This window comes from Natrix helvetica (assembly GCF_964273705.1).
Source record: "Natrix helvetica genome assembly, chromosome: 2".
NCBI classification, from domain to species: domain Eukaryota; kingdom Metazoa; phylum Chordata; class Lepidosauria; order Squamata; family Natricidae; genus Natrix; species Natrix helvetica.
In genome coordinates this window covers 176,173,579-176,199,451 of record NC_138552.1, presented here as the reverse complement: position 1 = coordinate 176,199,451, position 25,873 = coordinate 176,173,579, and the positions used below count along the sequence as shown (strand labels likewise).

The following is a 25,873-nucleotide window of genomic DNA, read 5'->3' as shown; positions in this document are numbered from 1 at the left end:
AAACTGGAATTTTGGAAAAATTGGAATGAAGACAAATTAATGCATCTAAACTGTGAAGCTGAATGCACTTATTAAGACTATTTTGGACCACAAGGATGAATACTTCAATATCAGATGATAGTTCAATATCAGTAAATAATTTGTATCTGTACTGCACTGTACTGGAAGTGTTAATAACTAACGTTTACATTTTAGTTAATATTTCATCACCAATATCAATATTAATAAAATCCATTAATAATAGTACATGTAAATATTAAATATAAAGGCAAAAGTCATTAGAGAAGGTCCAAGATGAGAAGGCAATCTTGAAGGAAATCCCTTGTTATATCAGGATGTTTTGATGTACTAAACTCCACAACTTAACTTCACTGGAATATATTTGAAGTATTGAGCTTTGCACTTTAGTATCAAGATTGTTTGCTATCAGAAAAGCAAATTATTATCTACTGGCTAACCATAAGCAATTCAAAAAGATTATAAAGTAGGGTATAAAATACTCCAAACCAACGTTTAATTAACATTAAACACATTCATTTTACAAGGGTTGAGATTCATATTACAGAATGCAGTATTTAATGTATACAAAATAAAATTTGTTCTGTGTAATCAAAAATTTACAGGTAAAGAATTGTATTTGAACACAATATTTTACACAATATAGAATTCTGTACAGTACATTATTTACAGGAAAGTAACATATAAAATTTACAATTTACATACATGCACATCTTTACACTTCCCCTCTCTCCCTTCCCTCTTTCAAGCCAGTATGTCATATAATCAGTTTTAATTGATGAATTTTAATATTGAGAAGTTTTTGAAAAAAATGAGGTATTTTGTGAGTGCTGCTTATCAGGACAGGACTGGATCAATTTAACTGGTTTATCATTAATCTGAATCTTAATTAAGCTCTTAATTAAAGTATGGAGTTCAATTGCAAGTTGCACACTCTATTAAAAATACTTAGTGTTTTTGCAGATAGTTATAATTTAAAAGAGAAATAGTATTTGTGGCAAATCTGCTTTAAAAATGAAAGTTTGATATGAAAAACAATGTTATATTAGTCTGTAAAATAATACAGCACTTTAAGCAGAGGAAACTTGTTAATACTGGTGTTTTATTTGTAAAATAAACAATATACACTAGTTCCTCACAAATTCTAACTAATAAGCCATATTAGAATTTGGAAAATATACCGCAAACTTTAAAAGTCATATTTGCACTTAATGAAAGAGAAAAAAAGGAAAGTATATGCTCAACACTCCTTTTAAGTTTTCTCCCGATTATTGGAGTCTGGGGCTAACAAACATTCCTTTTATTTCTGATCAACAAACGATAGTCAGATTGTTCAACTCAGAACAGTGACTCATATGTTATGAACTGATCTTGTGTTAACCCAAAGTTTTAATGAAAAAAAAGGGTTCTGAGTACAACACAGAGGAAGAAGAAGCAATAAAACACCTTGTTCTATGCTTTATGTTGCAAATGATCTTTGGCACCTGAAGTGGGTAGAAGTCATAGAAAATTCACAGCAGCTAAGGAAGTTCAAGCAATACTACTTACTTTTTCCTCTGTATTCCAAAATGTGCACCAGAGTTTTACAATTTGTTTGCTGTATTTAACACAGAGATGTCAAATTTGCTACCCACAGCCCGGATGCATCATGTGGTGGCCCTGCCCCCACCTGGTTTAGCAAAGGGGGGGAAGTCCCAATATGTCACAAGACAGCACCGCGACATGAGTTTGACACCCAATTTAACAAGTACCAGTTACTAACGTAATTAAAAAAACAGGGTTTCCCCATAAGATCTATGAGAATAAATGAAACATTTAAATTATGGGTAAAAAGATATGGAACAAATTGCTATTTGGACTTGGAAAGCAAGCACTCTTTTCTCACATGCACACAGGGCAAAGATGTGCATAGATTCCTTCATTTGTAGTATTAACTGCCAGTTGACATCTTGAATAGCTTCACTAACTGCTTGAATCTTTCTTCAACCTGTGGAGAGAGAATATAAAATCTAAGTTTTAAAACTATTTATACAGTAGGTATTCTTCCCAGGGAATTCATAAGTATCTCAAGCCACCCCCATCCCCGCATTCGTATGGACATGGAAACAAGTAGATGAATCAGGTATAAGAATTCTGATTATTAAGGCAATTAGAAAAAAATGCTACCAGTCTCGGAAATGTCTACTTGCCTCATGAAAGATTTCTAGGTTATTTGTATGTCCTTACTGGTTCTTGCTTTAGCAGGACTTTATTTTGTTATAAAGAAAGAAAATTGTGATTAAAAATCCCAGGTTTCTGTAATTCATTCATTGAAGAGTGAGATCTGTTTAAATGTACACTCACAACATTTAGAGTCAACTTCCATCAGCCATTCATCCTATTAACTAAGCCATTATTACATAACATAGTCCCACTAAAAGAGGTGAAGCACAACCCAAAATACTGCATATTTTCATTTGTCTTGAAGACTAGAATAAAGACTTCTACTATTTTTCTTTCTATCTTCCTTTCTTTTTTGCAAACAGAAAAAATAGCTGCTTCTTCAAGGAACTCTTGCCTAATTTCCAGAACCCTAACATGAAATAAGTTAGTTTAACAGTTTTATCTCTGACAGAGCACTGACTTTTGTTTAAACTGAAGTTGGTAGTCCTATTGCTGAATTAGAGAAGTTGGGCAGAATTTTTGCCTGTGTTTATAACCACTTTCCTGGCTAATCTTTGGAGTGGGGTAGAGTTTGTCTTATTTTTTGAAAAGTTTTTCTTTTAGGTGAATATGGCATACTCTATTCATTCAGGAAAATACACGAATGGAGAGTGAAACCAACTAAATACAGATTCTTATCCAACACGTACCTGAGCTGGAGTTTTCTTTAACTGCTCAGCAACAGAAGTGAAAGTTTTTCCTGAAGGTCCTTTTTTCTGACATTCTAGTAGGATCACCCTGTCATCATTTCTATAACAAACATAGAAAGTGAATTTTTAGTCACTGAATATCCACTTATTTGATAATAAACCAATTACTATTATATTGTCCATGTTAAGGATTTAAAATAAAAACAAGAGGTGAGATTCATAGCCAAAGGATAAAAAAACTGATTCTGAAAAGAAAATCTGATCATTTCACCAGATAATGTATTCTCAGACCACTCAGAACACCATGATGAATGATGTTACTGTATTGCATTAAATTAATAAAGCAAAATGACTGCTTATGAGCTCAGGTTCCTTAATTTAAAAGAAAAGGTTTAGATATCTGATAGAAAATCAAATTCAGAAATAAATTTAGTGAAGAGTTAAGAGTTTGACTCTGTTGCCCCCGAGGATTTGGACAGGTTGCGTGGACGGCTGCGGCCCACCACATGTTCAATGGACCTGTGCCCCTCCTGGCTGGTACTGGCAGCCTGGGAGGTGACACGAGGCTGGCTTCTGGGCCTGGTGAACGCCTCATTGGGTGAGGGATACTTACCAACCGCCTTGAAAGAGGCGGTGGTGAGACCCTTGCTCAAGAGACCTTCGCTCGACCCAATGGAGCTAGCTAATTACCGTCCAGTCTCCAACCTCCCCTTCTTGGCGAAGGTTGTTGAGAATGTGGTGGCGCAGCAGTTCCCACGACACCTGGACGAATCCGACTATCTAGACCCACGCCAGTCCGGCTTCCGACCCGGGCACAGCACAGAGACAGCCTTGGTCGCGTTGGTTGATGATCTCTGGAGGGCCAGAGATAGGGGTTGTTCCTCTATCCTGGTCCTATTAGACCTCTCGGCGGCTTTTGATACCATCGACCATGGTATCCTATTGCGCCGGTTGGAGGGGATGGGAGTCGGAGGCACCGTTTTGCGGTGGTTCGGCTCCTACCTCTCCGACCGGAAGCAATATGTGTTGACAGGGGGGCAGAGGTCGTCCCTGAGACCACTCACTTGTGGAGTGCCACAGGGGTCGGTCCTCTCGCCTCTCCTGTTCAACGCATATGTGAAGCCGCTGGGTGAGATCATCCGTGGTTTTGGGGTTGAGTACCACCTGTATGCTGATGATACTCAGCTGTACATTTCAACCCCAAACCACCCCAACGAGGCTGTCGAAGTGATGTCCCGGTGTTTGGAAGCCGTTGGGGTCTGGATGGGGGACAACAGACTCAAACTCAACCCCTCCAAGACCGAGTGGCTGTGGGTACCGGCACCTCGATTCAGTCAGCTGACACCATCGCTGGCCATAGGGGGCGAACAACTGTCCCCTGTGGAGCGGGCGCGCAATTTGGGCGTCCTCCTTGATGCCCGGCTGTCAATGGAGGACCATGTGGCAGCCGTGGCAAGGGGGGCGTTCCACCAGGTTCGCCTGGTGCGCCAATTGCGCACCCTACTGGACCGGAGTGCCCTGCGCACGGTCACTCATGCGCTGGTGACGTCTCGCCTGGACTACTGCAATGCCCTCTACATGGGGCTTCCCTTGGGACGCATCCGGAGACTGCAGTTAGTTCAGAACGCAGCCGCGCGGGTTATCATGGGGAGTACACGTTACTCCCACGTAACACCTCTCCTGCGCGAGCTGCACTGGCTACCTGTGGCCTTTCGGGTGCGTTTCAAGGTATTGATTACCATCTTTAAAGCGCTCCATGGCATAGGACCTAGTTATCTGCAGGATCGCATCCTACCACACACGTCCCTGCGACCTATCCGCTCACACAGGGAGGGACTCCTTCTGGTGCCGTCCGCTAGGCAATGCCAGCGGGCGACACCTAGGAGTAGGTCCTTCTCTGTGATGGGCCCAACCCTCTGGAATGACCTCCCCCCTGATATTCGAACTACCACCGACCTCCGTTCCTTCCGTCAAAAATTAAAGACTCACCTATTTCAATCAGCTGGCCTGGCACTCTCTTAGTTTTACCTCCTGGGGATATATTTTAATTGGGTTTGGGTATTTTAATTGGGGATGTTTTTAGGGTTTTTATGGTATATTTATTTCTTGTACAGCCTTATCTCCTCCACCCAAATGTATTTAACTGTTTTATATTATTGTATTTTTATCTGCATTTGACTGTACACCGCCCCGAGTCCCTTTTTGGGAGAGGGGGCGGTTTAGAAATCCAATAAATAAATAAATAAATAAATAATAAATAAATAAATAAATAAATAAATAAATAAGACAATGGCCTCTGAGCAGAAACTGACTGGCAGATTTGAATCTCATGAATATCTGAGTTAATCACAATAGAAAAACCGTAACTAGGAAGAGGAAAAACATTTTCAATCACAATATTTACAAAATATATTTCTACAAATTATCTATTCTGTTATTATTCTATATCTGTCATGCTGCCAGGAGTAACTGTATATGAGTTGGGTGGCTATATAAATGCGCTTAATAAATTAATACCTAAGCAATCAATTTTTGCTTCTTTATTTCACTAATGTTCCTGTGCCCATTCTATTTCACTTGTTCTCTTCAGGTATTTTCCATTTACTATCCAACAATGTCGAGGCTACATAGGTAAATTACTTCAATTCTTAAAGTAACCACTGATAACTTCTTTTGCAATCAAGAGAACTGTCAGAGGTTTCTACCACCCATTTATAGAACAGTAATTTGTAGGATCCGTTTAAGAAAGCAACCCAGATACAGGTTATTCTTAGCAATTGTTCGCTTAGCAATTGTTCAAAGTTATGGACGGACCTCAAAAATTGTGACTTATGGTCTGATTTTGAAGTTCTGACATCTGCCATCCCTCCACACAAACATCCGACCACATTTTAGGCACTTTTGCAATTGGCCGACATTTATGGGTGTGTGTGTGTGTGACTGCTATTTATGTTTTTACTGGAAACTGGCATTTACTTCATTTCCAGCAAAAACCACCAAAGTGAACAATGGGTTCACTTCACAACCATGGTATTTGCTTCACAATGCCATGACTGCCAAAAAGGTCATAAAATTGGATCTGGGCACATGGTGACCCACTTTGTGGCCATTATACTTTTTGACTGAAATTGTGGGCTCAATTATGGTCATAAATCAAGGACTATTTGTAACAGCCCACCTTCTGGGAAAGTCGTGATTAAGACTGTTTATTTTCTCATGCATCTAAATTAATTTTGCTGAATCCTTTCTTGGAATGCCTTTGCCTTTTAAGATGTAGAACCAATGGCTGGGACCAAAAGATGCCCAAAGTCCTCTGCTCAAAGATCCATTCTTTGGTTTACCATTTTTAACTTTTGTTACACAAAGGCTTTTTCATTTATTCATTTGGATGGTTTAAAAAAACCCCACCCCTCCAGCATTTGTTTTCACTGTGACTTGATTCAAAAGTGTATTTTGAAGCAGGAACCATAAATGTTGCAAATTCTTTGATGACTTGTTTTACCATGCTCAATTGCTGACATTTGCAGACAAAAACTAGCTATTATAGATACACACGGTATAATACACAAGCTACAGAACCCTATTATTCAGATGAGGGAACAATTTTGTACCATATGCTCAGAGTGGCTTCTAAATTCTCCTCAGCTTATACTACAATTTTTATAGCAAGTCATGGAAGACTGCACACTTACTCTACCTCTGTCAGAACAGATTAAAGAAGTTGAGCTTGCAGCTAATGTTAGTGAGGCTAACTCATTACTAAGAAATGCCATAATGTTTAATGAGATATACAACATAGCTGCATTCTTATGCGGCATTCCAAAATCCTTTAATTAGGAATAAGCAGCTCTAATGCCCATGATGTGGTATGTTAGAAAAAAATAATAATCTCAATCTATTGATCTTTTAATGTATTCAAAATTCTAGTCCATTTTCAGTATTCTTACCTTGTCCAAGAAATGACAACTTCTCCTTTCTTCTTAATGATATTTTTGGCACATAGATTTGATGGTGACATAGATGATGTTGAAGATAATAGATCTTTGTCTCTAGCTGATGCTGGCTTTGTACTAGATAAGCTTGAGGCTACAGAAGTTCTGTCTTTAGCGTTTTTGCTATTTTTACCTGTTTTTTTAAAATCCGATTCATTGTTTTCCTTTCTTTGCTTTTTTACACTAGATGCTTCTTCTGTTTCCTTTTTCCTTTTCTTCCTTTCTTTGCTAAGTTTAATTGGACATCTTTGACCATCAATATTAAAGGTAGTATTTTTTTCAAAATTGTCATCTCCTGTAGACATGTCTGGCTGATTTACATTTTCTTCAACTTCAGTCTTTGATATATCAGCTACTTCACAGTGACTATCTGCTTTATGTTTCTCTTGATCTTTACATAAACTTCTCACTCTATAATTTAAAGCAGACTGTTCTGTGGGATCTGTGGGATTCAGTTTATTTTCCATAGGAATCACATCAGTCAAGCCAATATGTGTATCAAAATGATTCTGAGATGGTAGCTGTTCCACAGGTGGACTTACTATTGACCTAATTGGGAAATCTTTTATTTTTGCAGAAGATACATCTTTTTCTTTGAACGCTTTCATGGGGATTGTCTGAGGAAGCTTAAAAACCTCAGGTGCAGCTGCATTTTGATTTATTTTATTTGAGGATTCTTCCAAAGGCACTGTAGATATCCTTAGTTCTTCAGCAGGGTCTTGCAAGTCAGACGACTTTTCTGAGGCAGCATCATTAAGCGATGCCTGATCTGAAACAGCTAAATGAGGGTTTTGAGTTTGGTTTGTATTACAAAATGGCCTCTGAACTTCAAGACTGATGTCACAAGATTGTTCTTGTCTGTTTTTATGAAGAAGGGACTCTATGGTATTAAGAGCATCACCAGGAGTATCAGGGTGGAGGTCTTGTTGAGGTTCAAAAAGACCAGGAATTGAATCAATTGCAAGACAGACAGATGTCTCTTTCAAAGACTCCAATGAGTGAGAAATCTGCTTTTTCATAATACGGTTATCCTTTTTTTTTTCAGTGTCAGTAGTATTTATAATTTCTTTAGATATTTCTATCTCTCTTGAAGGGATACTTTGGGAAGTTAAAGTAGCAAGATTTTTTTCATATATAATGTCATCCTTCCCTTTTTCAATAACAGAGATTAATGGATCATCTGGTATGGCTATCTGATCAGTGGGTGACATAGATGGTGTAGCACGCCTTATTTTAACAATAAAGTGATCGTTTGATTTCTCCATTATTACTGCTTGCATTGGAAGGCTTGGACAATATTGAAATCCAGGAGCAGCAGGGATATTTGCCCATGATGAACAGCTTGACTTACTGCTTGAATTATCAGATTCCAAAGCTAAGTGGATGTCTTGTTCAGATGCATCCTCCTCTTCTAGATGAGCATCTTCGCTGAAGTGTGCATTTAGAACATCTTCAGGAACTGATCCCAATACATCAGGTTTCAAGAAACTAAGATGAGCATCTGACTTCAAAGGAGAAGGAATAGTCAATGATACTGCTAGGTCTTCCAAAAGAATTGAAGAAACCAGAGATTTTTGTTTTTCCAGAACACATACTTCACCTTTTTTCAAGATAGGACTAGTAGGAATTTCAAACATACAGTTTTCATCTAGAATATTTGGATCAATGGGCATTTGCAATCTAGCTAAAAATGTTGAATCTCTTTCAGGTGAAACTATGGGCCATTTAATACCATCAAGTAATCTCGATTCTACCTGGATATCCCTTGACGTTGTTTCTTCAGTCTCATATACAGGATTATTTCTACCGTTCTGACCTTCTGGCATTTGCTTTTCTGGTGTTCTGAATTCCCACTGATTCTCATCAATGAAGTCAATGTTCTTCTCTGAAAGGCCAGAGCCTTGTAATAAACTTTTGAACATTTCACCCATTTGAGCATCATTAACTAAATTGAATGTTAGCCCAGACATTTGTTGTTCTGTGAGAGGTCCACAGCTGATATCAGATTTTTGAGGATCTCCAATCATATCTAATCCTTCCTTTTCATATTTTCCAGTTTTCAAAGCAGTATCCTCTGTGGAATTCTGCTTAAAATGTGCAACTTCAGGGAGAGACAGTCTTGTGCTATCTATATGGGAATGTTTATATTTTGTAACTGTATTTTTGTGGCGAGCTATTTTATTTATTTTCTGGCGATCTGTCTTAAACAGTTGGCTACCTACTACTGGTTTTGGAAGGACATGTTCTTCAGACCTTTTCACTTTAGCATTTAAGCTTGGTTTCTTTGATTTCTGTCTATCAATTTTATTATTGTCAAGGCATTTTGAGCTTCCTTTCTTTCTTTTACGTTTACCATCATCATTCTCAGTTCCCAAACTTATTAAATTGCACAACTTTAGAAGGATTTCTTTTATTTTATCAAATAGATAATCCAGTTGTTCGTCCACAAGTTTCCACAATTTTTTCTTCATATCCGATTGTTGTTTCTCAAATAGATACTCTATTGCAGTATTCTTTTTAATCTGATTGAGTTCAGATTCAATAACTTCACAGAGATTTACCTTTATGGCCTCATTTGATTTGCACATTTTAGAGAAGTCAATATATTTTATTAAAGATGTAAAATTCAGAACTGATGAATCTATTATTTTATGAAACTGCTGTATTGGAAACTGTACCTTAAATTTCATATAGTTTTTTCGTACTTGTTTTCTTACAGCTTTCAGCATCTGCATAAACTCGTGTAAAGTAGAAGGTTCAGCAGTAATTTGAACTATTTTTTCAAGATAATCAATGCTCACAATTTTATTTTTTTTCATTTCCTTTGAGAATATTATTGTTCCATCTTTGGGCTTTTCTTTACTTTTTTTCCCAGAAACCAATTTTCCAGGACACTCATTGGAAGATACAGATTTGACTTTGTAGTTGTATGTATTCTTAGATGTATTAGATCTCTCAGGAGACATTTTTCTTTTCAACTTCTTACTTTCAGAGTTTTTTTCTATTTTGGGTTCATCTTCAGCATCACTTACAATTTCTCCTTCTTCTAATTCATCTGGAAATATGTTTAGCTGAGACTCTTCTAAGATTTTGTGATCGCTGCAAAGTGGCTTTTGATTTTCTTTGTTGAGTTCACTTGAATTGTTGCTCCCCAGATAATCCACTGTACTATCTGGAGCAAAATCTGCAACCAACAAAACAATCAGTAAGTGAAAAATATCACTCCAAAAAGAAAGTGTCAAAACAAGCTGCTTTACAGTATCATTCAATTACTATTTATTTCATGACTAAATATTTCCAATTGTAATTGCTAATAATTTTTGCATTTTATATTTAAAAAATGTGGCTTTCAAAATACATGCGGCATGATTAATCTAATAGATTATCAAAAGCATTCATATACTGTACAAATTCCTACCCAGCCATAAAGCTGAATGCATTACTGTCCTAGAGACATTTTCCCTTCACTGCATCTATTTTACAGAATTGTTAGGATGATAAACTTAAAGGGTGATTACAGATGCATTCTGAGTTTTTTGGAAGAAGAACTGGGTGAAAATAAACTAAATTTTAGAACTGAAAAAAAATGCTTTCATGAAAAGTACTTCACACCAAATATTAGAAATACAAGATAGGCTACAGGCATTTTAAGGATCACTGTTGTAGGAACCAACTGCTGATAAGTTTGAAGTTGCACTCCACATTTTAACAAACTGTCACTAAAGTCTTAAGCAATAATGTATACAATCTACAGGTGAAACTCGAAAAATTAGAATATCATGCAAAAGTTCATTTATTTCAGTAATGCAACTTAAAAGGTGAAACTAATATATGAGATAGATTCATTGCATGCAAAGCAAGATAGTTCAAGCCATGATTTGTCATAATTGTGATGATTATGGCTTACAGCTCATGAAAACCCCAAATCCACAATCTCAGAAAATTAGAATATTGTGAAAAGGTACAATATTCTAGGCTCAAAGTTTCCCACTTTAATCAGCTAATTAAGCCATAACGCCTGCAAAGGGTTCCTGAGCCTTTAAATGGTCTTTCAGTCTGGTTCAGTAGGAATCAATCATGGGATAGACTGCTGACCTGACAGTTGTGCAGAAAACCATCATTGACACCCTCCATAAGGAAGGAAAGCCTCAAAAGGTAATTGCAAAAGAAGTTGGATGCTCCCAAACTGCTGTATCAAAGCACATTAATAGAAAGTGGTGTGGAAGGGAAAAGTGTGAAAGAAAAAGGTGCACAAGCAGCAGGGATGACCGCAGCCTGGAGAGGATTATCAGGAAAAGGCCATTCAAAAGTGTTGGGGACTTTCACAAAGAGGGAACTGAGGCTGGAGTCAGTGCATCAAGAGCCACCACACACAGACGGATCCTGGACATGGGCTTCAAACGTCGTATTCCTCTTGTCAAGCCGCTCCTGAATAACAAACGACGTCAGAAGCATCTTACCTGGGCTAAAAAAAAAACAGACCCGGTCTGTTGCTCAGTGGTCCAAAGTCCTCTTTTCTGATGAGAGCAACTTTTGCATCTCATTTGGAAACCAAGGACCCAGAGTATGGAGGAAGAATGGAGAGGCACGCACTGCAAGATGCTTGAAGTCCAGTGTGAAGTTTCCACAGTCTGTGTTGATTTGGGGAGCCATGTCATCTGCTGGTGTTGGTCCCTGTGCTTCATTAAGTCCAAGGTCAATGCAGCCGTCTACCAGAGATTTTGCAGCACTTCATGCTTCCTTCCACAGATGAGCTTTATGGGGATGCTGACTTCATTTTTCAGCTGCCCACACTGCCAAAAGCACCAAAGCCTGGTTCAATGACCGTGGGATTACTGTGCTTGATTGGCCAGCAAACTCGCCTGACCTGAACCCCATAGAGAATCTATGGGGCATTGCCAAGAGAAAGATGAGAGACATGAGACCAAACAATGCAGAAGAGCTGAAGGCCGCTATTAAAGCATCCTGGTCTTCCATAACACCTCAGCAGTGCCACAGGCTGATAGCTTCCATGCCACGCCGCATTGAGGCAGTAATTGCTGCAAAAGGGGCCCAAACCAAGTACTGAGTACATATGCATGCTTATACTTTTCAGAGGTCTGATATTGTTCTATGTACAATCCTTGTTTTATTGATTGCGTGTACTATTCTAATTTTCTGAAATTGTGGATTTGGGGTTTTCATGAGCTGTAAGCCATAATCATCACAAAAATCATGGCTTGAACTATCTTGCTTTGCATGTAATGAATCTATCTCATATATTAGTTTCACCTTTTAAGTTGCATTACTGAAATAAATGAACTTTTGCACGATATTCTAATTTTTTGAGTTTCACCTGTATGTAGATCCAGAAGATCAACCTCAGAATATGAGGTTTAAAGTTAAACATTATGTTAAATAGATTTTCATTGTAACTGTGCATACCTTGTTTACGCAGAAATAAAATTAAGATACGTCAATTTTGTCCTTAAAATATAGGCACCTAAGCATTAGCATATTGAGTAGGATATGGTTGCAAAAATCTTTGGCTTCAAAAATCTGTATGATCATCAGATAAAAGCAAGATTTTTTTTTTTCTGTATCTCAAATAGTCCACCAGATTTCTCCTGACCAAATATGGTAAACTTACTGTATAGGAATGTACTACAATAGCTGCCATCTAACTTGGAATCAGATTCAAATTATACTGAAGTATCTGCAATTTAATTTTGCTGGAAATCAGATTTAGAATTAAAATAATATGCTTAGGATCAACACACGTTATTGTAGTTAGTGCACTATTTATTCATTCTCAGACCCAGTATTTGCTAATAGCTATCCATTAAAGCTTCTGAGATTAAAAAAAAATGAAACTAGCATCTCCCTACCAAACCTCAATGGAAAATGTTGCATAAACTGAAGGTAATGTGACTTTCCTCCACTTCAGCTAAACTGCTTTTTTATAAGAGGCATCTAAAAATAAACAAACCTTTGTAATTAGCTTTTGAGGATTATTTATCCTTATGACGACTTTCTCCTATGTGCCTCATAGCTTAATAAAAACATGTTAGTTATTTCACATCTGAATCACCAAAATAGATTTTGAACAAATCCTAAAAAATCAGTATTGCAAATCAGAGTAAAACTATAATCGGTAATCTATTGGAGGCTTGACCAAATTATATTATGAAGGCCTGGGATAAACTGTGATTTGATTGGATGAGGAATTATTATATTAAACAGTGGGGAAGAAAGGAAGTACAATACTTAAACTTTCAACCAGCAGGAAGTAAAGGGAAGGAGCAATGAATTTGCTACTGCTGTACCTTGCAATCTACTATGAACTTTTTTGGTTTTGGCATAAAGATATTTCCTCCAAAGGCATACAATCCAACCAGAAAAGGACAACATTTTTGTAACAAGTACAACAAAAATATTAAAAATATACCTGCATTGTAATTTGTCACTTTGTAAGGGGTTTCCATTCTGAAGATTTTACCCAAGGGTCGTATCGGACTGTTAAGAGGGCTGATTGCTTTCGGGATGTACCTCATGTGATTTAGATCAATGCTCAGTATTGAGTTATCATCATCAACTGAAACTGGATTTAAGTCTCTTGTCTGAGACACAGCATTTAATCCTTTATTGCATAATGACTCCATTTGGCTTCCATGCTTGGGAGAGCTTGGATTCAAATCTTCAGCTTTGGGGTCAGTTATTGAATTATTTACACACAGTATTTTATCATCTTCTGTACTAGTCTTGGAAAGAGGTAGGCTTTCATTTTCAGAGTACTCCAGGAACTTTTTATCTGCACAATTACTGGATTCTTCTTTTGCCATGGAGGAGTCTGAATCAGTCCCATTAACTTCATCTACTACTCTAAATGTATCAGAATCTACAGAACTCCCAGTCTCCAGGTTATGAAAAGAATTTAACAGCGTCTCTGGATCCATGGGATTTGCTGGGCTAGGGGCCACACATGCTTCCTCGGAATCTTGCATCTCAGTCTCAGTCAGCGGAAAGAGTTTCTCATTACCAACAATTTCATGCTGCAGTGTCGCATTTTGTGGAAATGCTTTACATGGCTTACTATCTAAAATTTCTGCTGGAGTCTCGTTCTGCTGATTTGCTTTTATCTCAGAAACAGATGTAGCTTTTTCTGATTTAGTTTGAAGGGGACCATTATGGATTGGTCCCAATGGCATTTTCACTTCACTAGTGGTATTAATTGGTTCATTTGGGACTAACATTATTTGCTGACTTGGAACTTCCATCTCACCTTCGTTAGTTGTCTCTACTACTATTTTGGATTTGTCCATTTGTTTCTTAGCGGGAGAGAGAGTTAAATTCAGCTTCTGCATGAAGCTCAATTTTAAGTCTTTGCTTTTTGATTGCTCTTCATCCCTTTCCACCTTAATGGGCACAGGCTCGTCTGCAGCCTCAACTATCATGGCAATTTCTTTGGGTGGAAAAGGTTTCTTTTTCTCTCTTTTTGCACTGTCTTTTACTTTAATGTCTTCCTTTACTGCCTTTGGGGGAGTTTCTTTTGAATTTCGTCTTTCAGTTTGAGAATTTCTGCTTTCTCTAGGTTTGTCTCTTCCACTTTTCCGTTTTGCTTCCGATCGATATTTGTCTGATTTGGAATGAGTGCGTTCAGGTTCATGTTTTCTGCTCTCTTTGTTTGAGTTACTAAGTTTTCGCTCTCTATTAGAACTATGTGGCAGTGTTGATTTTCCTCCTTGGCGCCCAGGATCATCTGTTTCTTTAGTTTTCCAACTATCATTATGTTTTATCTTGTCTTCTAGGTAACCTTTACTTAATTCTTTAGGATTTCTGACAAGTGTATTATTTTCAAGGGTATTAGTAGCTTTACCAATTCTTTGCTGTTCTACATATTTATCAGGTTGTCGGTTTTTTTGTCTACTACTGCTTTCCTCTTTGTTCTCTTTTTTAAAGTCCTTCTGGTTTATAATTTGTAATTTTTCAATCCTATCTTCATTAATGTGTTCAGTTTTAAGCATTAATTTATCCCTAGGAACCGATTGTTTTTCCTTAGAAGAGATATTATCAGTTTTGTTTCCAGCAAACCAACTGCTTTTGACATTTAAATCCTTTCTATCTTTCCACAGTCCATTTCTGACTAGTTTTTCTGGGTTAACTTGTGGCTTTCCAAGAGTATCCAATATGCAATCTACAACACTTCCAACATTTTTCTGTGTTTTTGTTTTGTGTCTGCAATTATTATCCTTACTGTAATGTTCGTTATTTTTTATCTCCCTTTTCTCCTTTTCTTTATCACAGGAGCTATCAACTTTTGACAGCTTTGTTGGAACACCGTCTTTGTGAAGCTGCTCAGGATGAGATCGAAATATATAAGAAGCATCTTTTTTTTCCAAATGAACTTTCTTATTTCCTGTATCCCAAGATGGACTGTTATGAGATACATCTCTGGGCATGTCCTGTTTATTTTTAGGATCAGTTTTTGAATTATTTTCTGGGAAGAAATCACTGGATTTATTTTTTTGTTTTGATCCTTCAAAGTTCCTTGTATATATTTTATTGTAGGTATTATGATGAACTGGAGCTTCTGTTAACCTGTTAATAAAAACACTATTTTAATATGCTACATTATACAATAACTATGCAAAATCTGAGTACAATAGAAGATTAGACTGACAAAAAGACAATGTACTCTCAAGCACAATCAATAAAAATATGAAATGTTTACAAATTGAATTCTTTTTAAAAGAATATTTTAATTTTGATATTACTGAGATCATTATGTCAATGATATTGATATATTTTATATATAATATTTTAATTTTGATTTCATTTTGTAACCATTAAAAAGTACAGGTATCAGATTCAATAGTTATTACTAGTTATTACCCACATTTGAATAGTCAAGAATGCTGAACTCTGTAGTATGTAAACATGTAGGCCAATACATGTATCTCGTTAACTCTTCCTTTCATGCAACTGGAGACGCAAACCAAGGAACAACAAACCATTATGTTCAAAATTGGGATTTTGATTAAATACCCAGGGACATGTGAAGTAAACAGAAAGCTAGGAAAGCAATCAATTATTTGATGAATTAAGGAGCCATGGTGGTGCAATGGTTAGAATGCAGTATTGCAAGCTAATTCTGCTGACTGCCAGGAGTTTGATTCTCATTGGCTCAAGGTTGACCCAATCTTCCATCCTTCTGAGGTTGGTAAAATGAGGACCCAGATTGTTAGGGGCAATATGCTGACATTGTAAATTGCTTACAGAGGGCTATAAAGCATTGTGAAGTGGTATATAAGTCTAAGTGCTGTTGTTAATTGTTGCAGATAAACACTCCCCAAAAATTCTTGGTATTTTAAATAATGATGAATGAAACCCAAACTTAATTATATATTTAAAGCAGAAATGAAGAAATAAAAACCTGATGCTAGTTATGATTAGGTTGTCTTAGTAAGTAGTAGCAACTAACCTTCTTGTTTGACTTTGGAAATTAAGGACAGAGTCTGCTTAATACTTGGATGAGGGATCTCCAAGGAGTATGAAAATTACAAGCTAAGCTGGGAAGCAATAAAAAAAAATGCCAAGAAGCAACAAAAAACTGCTGCATTGCTGACAAGACTGTAACAGTATGCCACTAGAAGTCATGTTATACATTTACAATTAATTTATTTCAGTGGGTTCTCTCTGCATAAAATTAAGTTTGGCTTTTATCCTAAAAAATTATCTCATGAAATATACATACATAAATGCTAATAGCATACATCTGTCTTTAAGATAGCAAACTTTCACCTGGGATTGAAAATGTTTGGAAACAACACTTCTATTTTAAGTTAAGGTTTCCCTTTTTTCTTTACTTTTTTCATCATTAAAATCTTTCAAAAACAATGTGTAAGTTAACTTTCCATACCTTCGCTGCAGATTACCAATTTCTTCATCTTTGCGGTTAATTTCCACTCTAGCTGTTTTGATAAGTGCCGAAATATTTTTTTTAAGGGACAGATTTTCACTTTGTAGAAGAGAGTTCTAAGTCAGAAAGAACACAGGCATTTAACATATTATAAACAAGGAATTGAATATATGAACAAAAACATGATAAAGTTTAAGAAATTGGAATTTAAATTTATTACATTTTCAGTTGTAATAAGCTAAAAAAATCTGTTATATTCAAAACATATTTAATGTAATGCTTCGTAGTTAAGTGCATAAAGGATTGCATATTTAGCCATTAATCTTACTGATACTTTCATGAAAATAAATATCACTGACCAGAATATGTTAACGTTAGGTTAGTTTTCAAGGGTAACTGCTTTATAGTAACTATTAAATTATTACTACTATTTTCAAAAATACAACCACTTTTATGCAGTAATCTCTTCCCACTTGCACTTTCTGCTATCTGTATGTATGTCTTGGATCCTAATACTTATTGCTTTATCACCTGTTTTTCGATTTCCTGAAGCTTCTTCGTCAACTCTTGAAGTTGTTGCTTACATTTCTCATGTTCAGCCTGCAACTGTCAAGACAAAGATTTCTCATTTATATTAAAACACATATTTTGGATACAGCAAATACTAAATAATACAAATATTTTCTGAGTTATAACTAAGTATTTTCATCCCCTACTAAACACATGCATATTAAGTATATATCCCATTCATTTTAACTGCAACATGGACAAATGGAACTATCTATAAAGCAAAAGAAATCAAAATCCAGTTACAATGTTTAATTATGCTTCAGTTTTTGGTAACATTAAATTCCATTATTAATAAATTACAAATCAAGCTCCTTCTCTTTAGAATCCAAACTGCAACTTCCCTTTAATTGCATAAATCAGAGAATTTTGAAATTTGATGATCATTTCAATTACTGTATACATATTAGTATAAGCACAAATATAACTGTTAGTTATTACAGTTACCTAACTGCAATTTATTTCCCTGATGTGTTATACAATACAATACAATACAATAGCAGAGTTGGAAGGGACCTTGGAGGTCTTCTAGTCCAACCCCCCTGCCTAGGCAGGAAACCCTATACCGTTTCAGACAAATGGCTATCCAACATCTTCTTAAAGACTTCAAGTGTTGGGGCATTCACAACTTCTGGAGGCAAGCTGTTCCACTGATTAATTGTTCTAACTGTCAGGAAGTTTCTCCTCAGTTCTAAGTTGCTTCTCTCCTTGATTAGTTTCCACCCATTGCTTCTTGTTCTACCCTCAGGTGCTTTGAAGAATAGTTTGACTCCCTTTTCTTTGTGGCAACCCCTGAGATATTGGAACACTGCTATCATGTCTCCCCATACCCAGTTCCTGCAACTGTTCTTCATATGCTTTAGTCTCCAGTCCCCTAATCATCTTTGTTGCTCTTCTCTGCACTCTTTCTAGAGTCTCCACATCTTTTCTACATCATGGTGACCAAAACTGAATGCAGTATTCCAAGTGTGGCCTTACCAAGGCATTATAAAGTGGTATTAACACTTCACGTGATCTTGATTCTATCCCTGTTGATGCAGCCTAGAACTGTGTTGGCTTTTTTGGCAGCTGCTGCACACAGCTCGCTCATATTTAAATGGTTGTCCACTAGGACAACCAAGATCCCTTTCACAGTTACTACTGTTGAGCAAGGTACCACCTATACTGTACCTGTGCATTTCGTTTTTGTTGCCTAAATGTAGAACCTTGTTCTTTTCACCATTGAATTTCATTTTATTAGATAGTGCCCAATGTTCAAGTTTGTCAAGATCCTTCTGTATCTTTAGCCTATCTTCTGGAGTGTTGGCTATTCCTGCCACTTGGTGTCATCTGCAAATTTGATGAGTTCCCCATTTATTCCCTCATCCAAATCATTGATGAAGATGTTGAAGAGTACTGGGCCCAAAACAGAGCCTTGGGGTACTCCACTGCATACCTCCCTCCATGTAGATGCAGTTCCATTGAGGACTACACGTTGAGTGCGGTTGGTCAGCCAGTTACGAATCCATCTAGTAGTGATGCTGTCCAACCCACATTCTTCTACTTTATCTAGTAGTAGGTTATGGTCTACCTTATCAAATGCCTTACTGAAGTCCAAGTAAACCCTATCGACGGCATTCCTCTGGTCCACTAATTTTGTCACTTTGTCAAAGAATGCAATAAGATTAGTCTGGCATGATCTGTTTTTGACAAACCCATGTTGGCTTTTGGCTGTTAACCATTTGGCTATGTTATCAATGTAAAGTACATACTTCATTGAAAGTTGCTTCCTTGGCTGTTTCTTCTTCAATCAGGATTTCATCGAATAGGTTTAAATTACTTTTGATCGGCACTTTTGAAGCACAATTGCCTAAAGCAAGAGATGAAAAGTAGTTTTTTTAAAAAAAAGAAGGAATCCTTTGTTTTCTTTGAAAGAAGACTACCAGACTTTATTAAGCTGGTAGCAATGGTTAACCAGTGCACTCTGGAAATCATATGAGAAGCTTCACATCTTCAACCGTATGGCTCCCTACACTTGATCAGAGGCCTGATCAAACTGCCTGATAAATCTGGGAAATTCCCCAAGCCACAGATTCATAAAACATGTGGGGTGGACTATCTAAGTCTCTCTAAAACAGAAGTTGGTGGTGCTATCCAAAAGTAACATCTCAGTACAAGGACCTGCTAATAATGTCTCCCATACCAGATCACATTTAACATACACTTAAATACCAGATTCACTGTGTTACCCATCCACTTCCATTCCATGAGCAGGACCTATGATTTGGCAGAAATCAAAGTTGTCTTGATGGGAATGAATTCTGAGCTAAGACACACCCAAGAAAGGTTGAAATTCCCTAGCAATAACAGCCTGGGGAAATCAATTATTAAATTAGAGGTGATACCAAGCTTATGAAACCTTGTTTCACCAGGTTTTCATCATTTTTACTAAGCTTGTCTGGGGTGCGGGGAGAAAAAATATCTGTATCATACAATTCAAGTGAATAAAATAAAAAAGAAACGTCATAGCAAGGCAAATAACATACTAGAAACAACTGGAGTGCTGTCTAAGTCATCATAAATATCCACAGAACTCTCGTCGCCATCTCCCCCTTCATTAGAAACTGTAAATAGAAAGAACACCCCACAAAAGATGTTAGCTGTTCATGTATTACAATAACTGTAATATACAAGAGATAAAGGTTGCTTTACAAACAATAAATCTACAACAAAAAACATTTTATCCAACCTATCATTAGTTTGGAGAGATTGTATCCAAACATACTGAAACAGAAACTGATGTGCTTCAATCTCTTTATTGATTTCATATTGTATGTGGCTTTATTATGTTTTTGTAACTATATTTTTACTGATGTTTTGATTGTTACTGTGAATACTATGGGTTGTTTGATCAGAAGAGGGTCATAAATATGATTAATAATTAAATTCTTGATCAGTTCAATTCACTTATTGGCACCAATTTAAAAGGAAATATAAGAGACATAAGAAAAAGAAGCTTTCTAGATTTTAAACTATGCATTTTTCTGATTATTAATCCCAATGAAAGACATATCTGTATATTTTATCTTGTAGAGTAAAATAACTGTCAAATAGGGGAATTTCTGGGATTTGAAGCATGCAAAGTCAGAAGGAGTCTGAGATTTGACAGGTCCATTAATCAAAACATTGTACAGGTGCTTTCCAAATTCAAAGTTAATAAACAAATGAGAAGAAATCTATTACAAGGTAATAGGTAGAGGAAAATTAAAAAGGTTTAAATCAAGGATTAATATAAATATGCCATGATACATAGAATTTACAGTAGTTGCTGTTTATTATTATTTTATCTGCAATAGTAGCAACTTATTTACCCAAGCATTGCGTTTAACTCTTTATTGCTAGCTCCTGAGTACAAGTATGAATTCTGAAAAGTACCATTTGACTCTGTTCAAACTGCATATTTAGCAGCTTGGTTTTATAAAATAAAATTTACATTAATATAGTTCTCAACTTATGATAGTTGCTTATCAAACTATTCAAAGTTATGATGGACTTCCCAAAAGCTGCTTATGAACCAGTTCGAGGTTCCAACATCCACCCCATCACATGACAGCAATTTTGGTCTCAGAACTGGCTCATATTTACAATCATTTGCAGTGGTCTAGTCATGTGACAATTTATTTTTTCCAGAAGCTGGTGGTTTACTTCTGATTTCTGGGGAAAAAATGTCCAATAGCAAACAATGGGTTGGCTTAATGATTGTTGTATTTGCTTAGCAACCAACGCAAAAATTGGCATAAAATACAGTCTGATCAAGTCTGCTTCACCACTGTTGCAACTTATAACCATTATTGTAGGGCTCAATTACAGTCGTAACGAGAGGATTATGTATAATTGGTCAAATATTATTGTGTCATAAATGATGTGACATTAACTACATAATATAACACCACATTTCAGAAATGTTAATGCCTGGCTTCTATTCATTTAATTGACAGTTATAATAGCCTATTTCTAAAAGAATTGCTGGAACGATATCAATCATTATTTATATCATTATAATCAAGAGGAAGTCATATGTTCATCAGCACAATTTTGAATAAAAAATATTAAAATAACATATTGTAGAACTTATTAGCAAACTCCTTTTTCTTGGACTCCTTCAAAAGTGCATGAAGAGCGGTTATGATTGGAAGAAATAGCTCCTGAAATAGACATATACAAGAATCTACTTGAATAGAATTTTTTGAAACATGTTATATGACTATTTCCACCATTATCTATTTTCTAGATAATACCATAGTTAGAGCATTTTTCTAATGTCTCCAAAAAGTAAAATAATCAGATTTACTTACTGCCATGTAGATTAGAAAGTGTCATTCCATCCTCATCCTCCTCTGTTCCCATTATAATCACTTCCTAAGTATACCCCATCTAAGTTTGATAGAAAAAAATTAGGACATCAGTCTAAACAAGATAAACATTTTATATCAGACATAGACAGCCTGGCCCAGCATGAAAGAGAATATACACATTCACATATCTCCATCCCACACTTTAAATAACAAGTGTGTGAGGGGAGAACTTCGATCTCCTTTCCATGAATCTTGATTTTTCAGAAAATAATGCCATTTGGCAACATCAAGCTATCTAATGTTTTTTCCCCAGATTTAAAAAGGAAGAATAATTTGCTAGCAATTCAACCATTAGAGAAACCTTGCTTTGGCCATCATATCTAACCCAGGTGCAGTGCTGGAAACCAAAAAATGAACTATCCCCAACAGATGGCTATTTAAACTGAAAGAGAGCAAACCTCTTCCTGGGTAATTGATTCCACGATTGGAACCATATCTGCTTTTCCCATCATGAAGTTTTCCTAACTTTTAACTGGAATCTGACTTATCATTTGGAACCATTATTCTATGGTTCATAGAGAATATGTCATGTCATAGCATTTTCTGTATGACTCAAATTTGATGTGTGCTATAATTTTCTGTAGATATCTTTTCTCAAAACTTAAATGCCCATTTTTTAAAATCTCTCATGATTTAGTTTCCCTCATTTATATTTGTTTTCTATCCCTACATGTTCTATTTATCTTTTTTTTTTAATGATACGACACCCAGAATTGAGCACAGCACTCAAAAATCAATGAAAAACAGAGTGAAACAATCACTTCCTGTGATTCAGAAACTGTTTTTCTACTGATGTTGCCTTAAACTTCCACTTTTTTGACAGCAATGTCACACTATTGGCTTATGTCCATCATATGACATGGGGCTGCACGTAACCTGCAAAATGTCTATCCTTTCATATGAAAGGCAACTACAGAAGCTCACTGGTTTGACTTTGGGCTAGTCACTGTCCCTTAGGTGAACCGACTTTTCACAGGATTGGTATAGGAAAAAAAATGGAAGAACATAGCAATATGTATGTCATGCTGAACTCCTGAACAAAAGATGGGACATAAATCTAAAAACTATGTAAATAGTTTTTTAAAAATCAGATCTTTTCATAAAAGTTTTTCAACTGTAGTGTTGAACTAGGACCATTAAGACCCGGGTTCTAGTCCACCATTAGTCACAGAAACTCATTGAGTAACTTTGGTTCTGTCTCTATCAATCCATCCTACATTGGTGTTAAAAAATAGGAGAAAGCACTGTGTGGCTTTGAGCTCCTGAATGAAAAATGTACAGTAATAGAAATCTATTATGCAAATAGCATTACCTAGATAAGTAAGTAGACTCTGATAGATGCAGGGGGGGGGGGGAGATGCAGTCATAAGATTATCAAGATGCTGTTATTTTCTGTTTGAAAGAACAAATCATAACAAAGGTGTTCTCACCCCCAAAATCTTTTCCAATATCCACCCATCACACTTAATTTGCCAGAGACGCCAAGAAAAGCACTTTCGAAAAAGCTGTAATCTGACAGCTGTGAAGTCCCCGTCCCCGTCCCCCCAGTTAAATGGCACAGCACTCTGTACATGTTATTTGTGAAACCATAGAACTTGGTTTGCCTTGATTCCCTCCCCCCCCCCCATCAAAAACGAACTGTTTTTTCCTTGAAGACGTTTAGGTTTCTCATCCAAGAAGCTTCTTCATTTCTGAACTGAGCGGAATTGAAGAAGCTTTTCTTGGATGAGAAGTGAAATGTCTTCAAGGAAAAACAAATCTCATGTTGCCTTTTGGAAAGGGAAAAAAAGGCACCTTTGGGACTAGGATTAGATTTGAAAAAAAATAATAAACAAACAAATCCTATCAGAAGCAGAATGATGCTGAGCGGAGCCTTGAGAGGCTGGTTGTTTCTGGAAGCGAAGCAAAGGCAGCTATATTGTTCCCCAAGCTAATATGAAAAGCAAGAGAAGGGAAAACGGGTCGAAGATGGATGGGACCCGACCGGATCTGCCCTAGTGCTAGTTTCCTCAAGGACCGTGAAGGTTTGTTTACGCGGCGCAAGAGGGCCCTCATTCACGCCTGAGGAAGGCTAAAAAACCCAATTTTGTCACTTCAGAAATCCCCCTTCTTCCCTGGCCAGGCCCAGGGTTGACCGGGCCGAGTGGACGGAAAACGGGGTGAAGCGTGGGTGGGAGGCTGGCACGTCTGCTTTGTGAAAGCTTGGTGCCCTCCGGATGCCGGTAGTAACCTAAGAGACTGGCCGGAATGACGGGAATTCCGAGGCCACAGCACATCAGGCAGGCAAGCAGGTTGGGAAAGGCGAAAGCGGATGCTCCGAGCAGAGATAAGAGAGTTCAGAAGAAGCACCGCCAGCCAGCCCGCCACAGCTCCCCCAACGACCCCGCCATCAAGCCTCCATCCCTCTCACGAACCGGAGTGAAGCGGCGAGTCCTGCCGTTCCTTTCCGTGGCTCAACGGGCGTGGCGGAGACGACCTCCCCCCTCACCACTACCCTCAAATCTGCCGGGACTTCATCTTCTCGCTTTTCTCGCAAGATTTACCCTCCCATCCCCCACCCGTAACAGGCCAAACCGGCGGGGGAGTTAGGTGGGGCCAGGAAAACGTAACCAATCACTTAAGACGCTGGAGCACGTACTCTGGCGTGACGTCACTAGGCACCACCTCCACCAGGAAGAGATTTGGCGCCAAAAAGCGTCAGGATCATCTTTAAGCCCGCCTTGTATATGTTTGGGTTGGACAGTATTGTTGAAACGAGCCGTGAAAATTGTACCGGAGCTTTTTCGCAAGGGGTTGTTTTAAAAAGCCTGCACTGTTCGCGTATATTATTTTTTCGGTAATGGGAAGATATTAGGTTTTGTAACGGCAATCTAAACTCAAAGTCGGGAGAAATCGCAGAGTTTTATAATGAACAGTTAATAGTTAAAAAACTATTAACTGTTAAAAACAGTTTAAAAACGCCCCATTCCTAAGAGGTCTTTAAGGGGCGTGTATAAGCGCACCAGCGTGCCTACTGTCCCTGTTTTAATATTCCCTTGTATTCGTATTCATTTCATGTATTCATGATCATGTTTATACTTATATCTTATATAATTCATGCTTGACGAAATAACTTTTTTAAAAAAATATTGTCCATAAGATCTTGGCTGATTTTAAAAAGCTAGAGAGGATCTGGCCTGGTTAATGCTTGGATTGGAGTCAATCAAGAAACGTCAGGGTTATCGGTTAGATTAAAAAATGAAGGGAAAAAATATCCCAGGTGAAGGCAACAATCACATATATGTGACCACCAAACCCACTGAATCATAACATAATTTCAAAAGCACCAGTTCTAAGATAATTGTAGGAAGGAAACTTCATCTGGTTCAGTTCCAAACTGGGAGAAAGATGTTGCAAATAACATGGAGGCCGATTGGAAAGAAAGATTCAGTTTATTAGTTAACGGAATACACACACACACACACACCAGTTCTGGAACAGCTGACAAAATGGAGTTAAGAGTAGGGTAGGTTTTTATACCGTTTTTATTTCTATGGGGTCATGTGGGGGTCATGGCTGGCTCTTTAGGTAAAAGGGAAAATACAAATATTAGGTGTTTGAGTTAATCTTGTCTTGCCTAATTGTTTATCTGGAGTTTCTGTCTGACCCAGTCTTTCTGAATGGATTACCAAATTGCATTTCTAAAAGCTGGCCTCAGTTTCTGCTTGGAGCAGGCAGACTGGTGCTGGTTTCTGCCTCCCTTAAGATTTTCCCCCCATTTCTCCTTTAGGGGAAATATTCTATCCTGCCTTTTTAATATTCCCCAAAATATTTCATTCTCTAGGACAGTGGTAGTCAACCTGGTCCCTACTGCCCACTAGTCGGTGTCCCAGCTTTCATGGTGGGCGGTAGGGGTTTGCTGTAACTCTGCTTTATAAATTTTATAAAGTAAAGTTACTTTCCTACTTTATAAATCACCATTACTGTGGAACCAGTGGGCAGTTAGAAAATTTAATACTAACAGAGATACAAAAGTGGGCGGTAGGTATAAAAAGGTTGACTACCCCTGCTCTAGGAGGATGGGTGCTGACTTTCTACATATTACAGTATTGCTCCTGAGTATTGCTTGTATTGTATAGAATGATATAACTAATTCGGGAATCAATCCGTGAT

General features: G+C 37.2%; 1 protein-coding gene across 1 annotated transcript; it reads right to left on the bottom strand.

The window, feature by feature from the left end:
* Nucleotides 1-492: 492 nt before the first annotated feature.
* Nucleotides 493-24,298, bottom strand: CASP8AP2 (caspase 8 associated protein 2). The gene is made up of 10 exons (XM_081944192.1): nucleotides 24,136-24,298; nucleotides 21,662-21,740; nucleotides 19,853-19,930; nucleotides 19,079-19,176; nucleotides 17,292-17,366; nucleotides 16,761-16,876; nucleotides 13,290-15,439; nucleotides 6,818-10,046; nucleotides 2,871-2,970; nucleotides 493-2,005 (listed from the first exon to the last, which is right to left on the bottom strand). The coding sequence occupies exons 2-10, from the start codon at nucleotides 21,711-21,713 to the stop codon at nucleotides 1,949-1,951; spliced, it is 5,955 nt and encodes a 1,984-aa protein (XP_081800318.1). The 5' UTR covers nucleotides 21,714-21,740; nucleotides 24,136-24,298; the 3' UTR covers nucleotides 493-1,948.
* Between the last annotated feature and the right edge of the window lie 1,575 nt (nucleotides 24,299-25,873).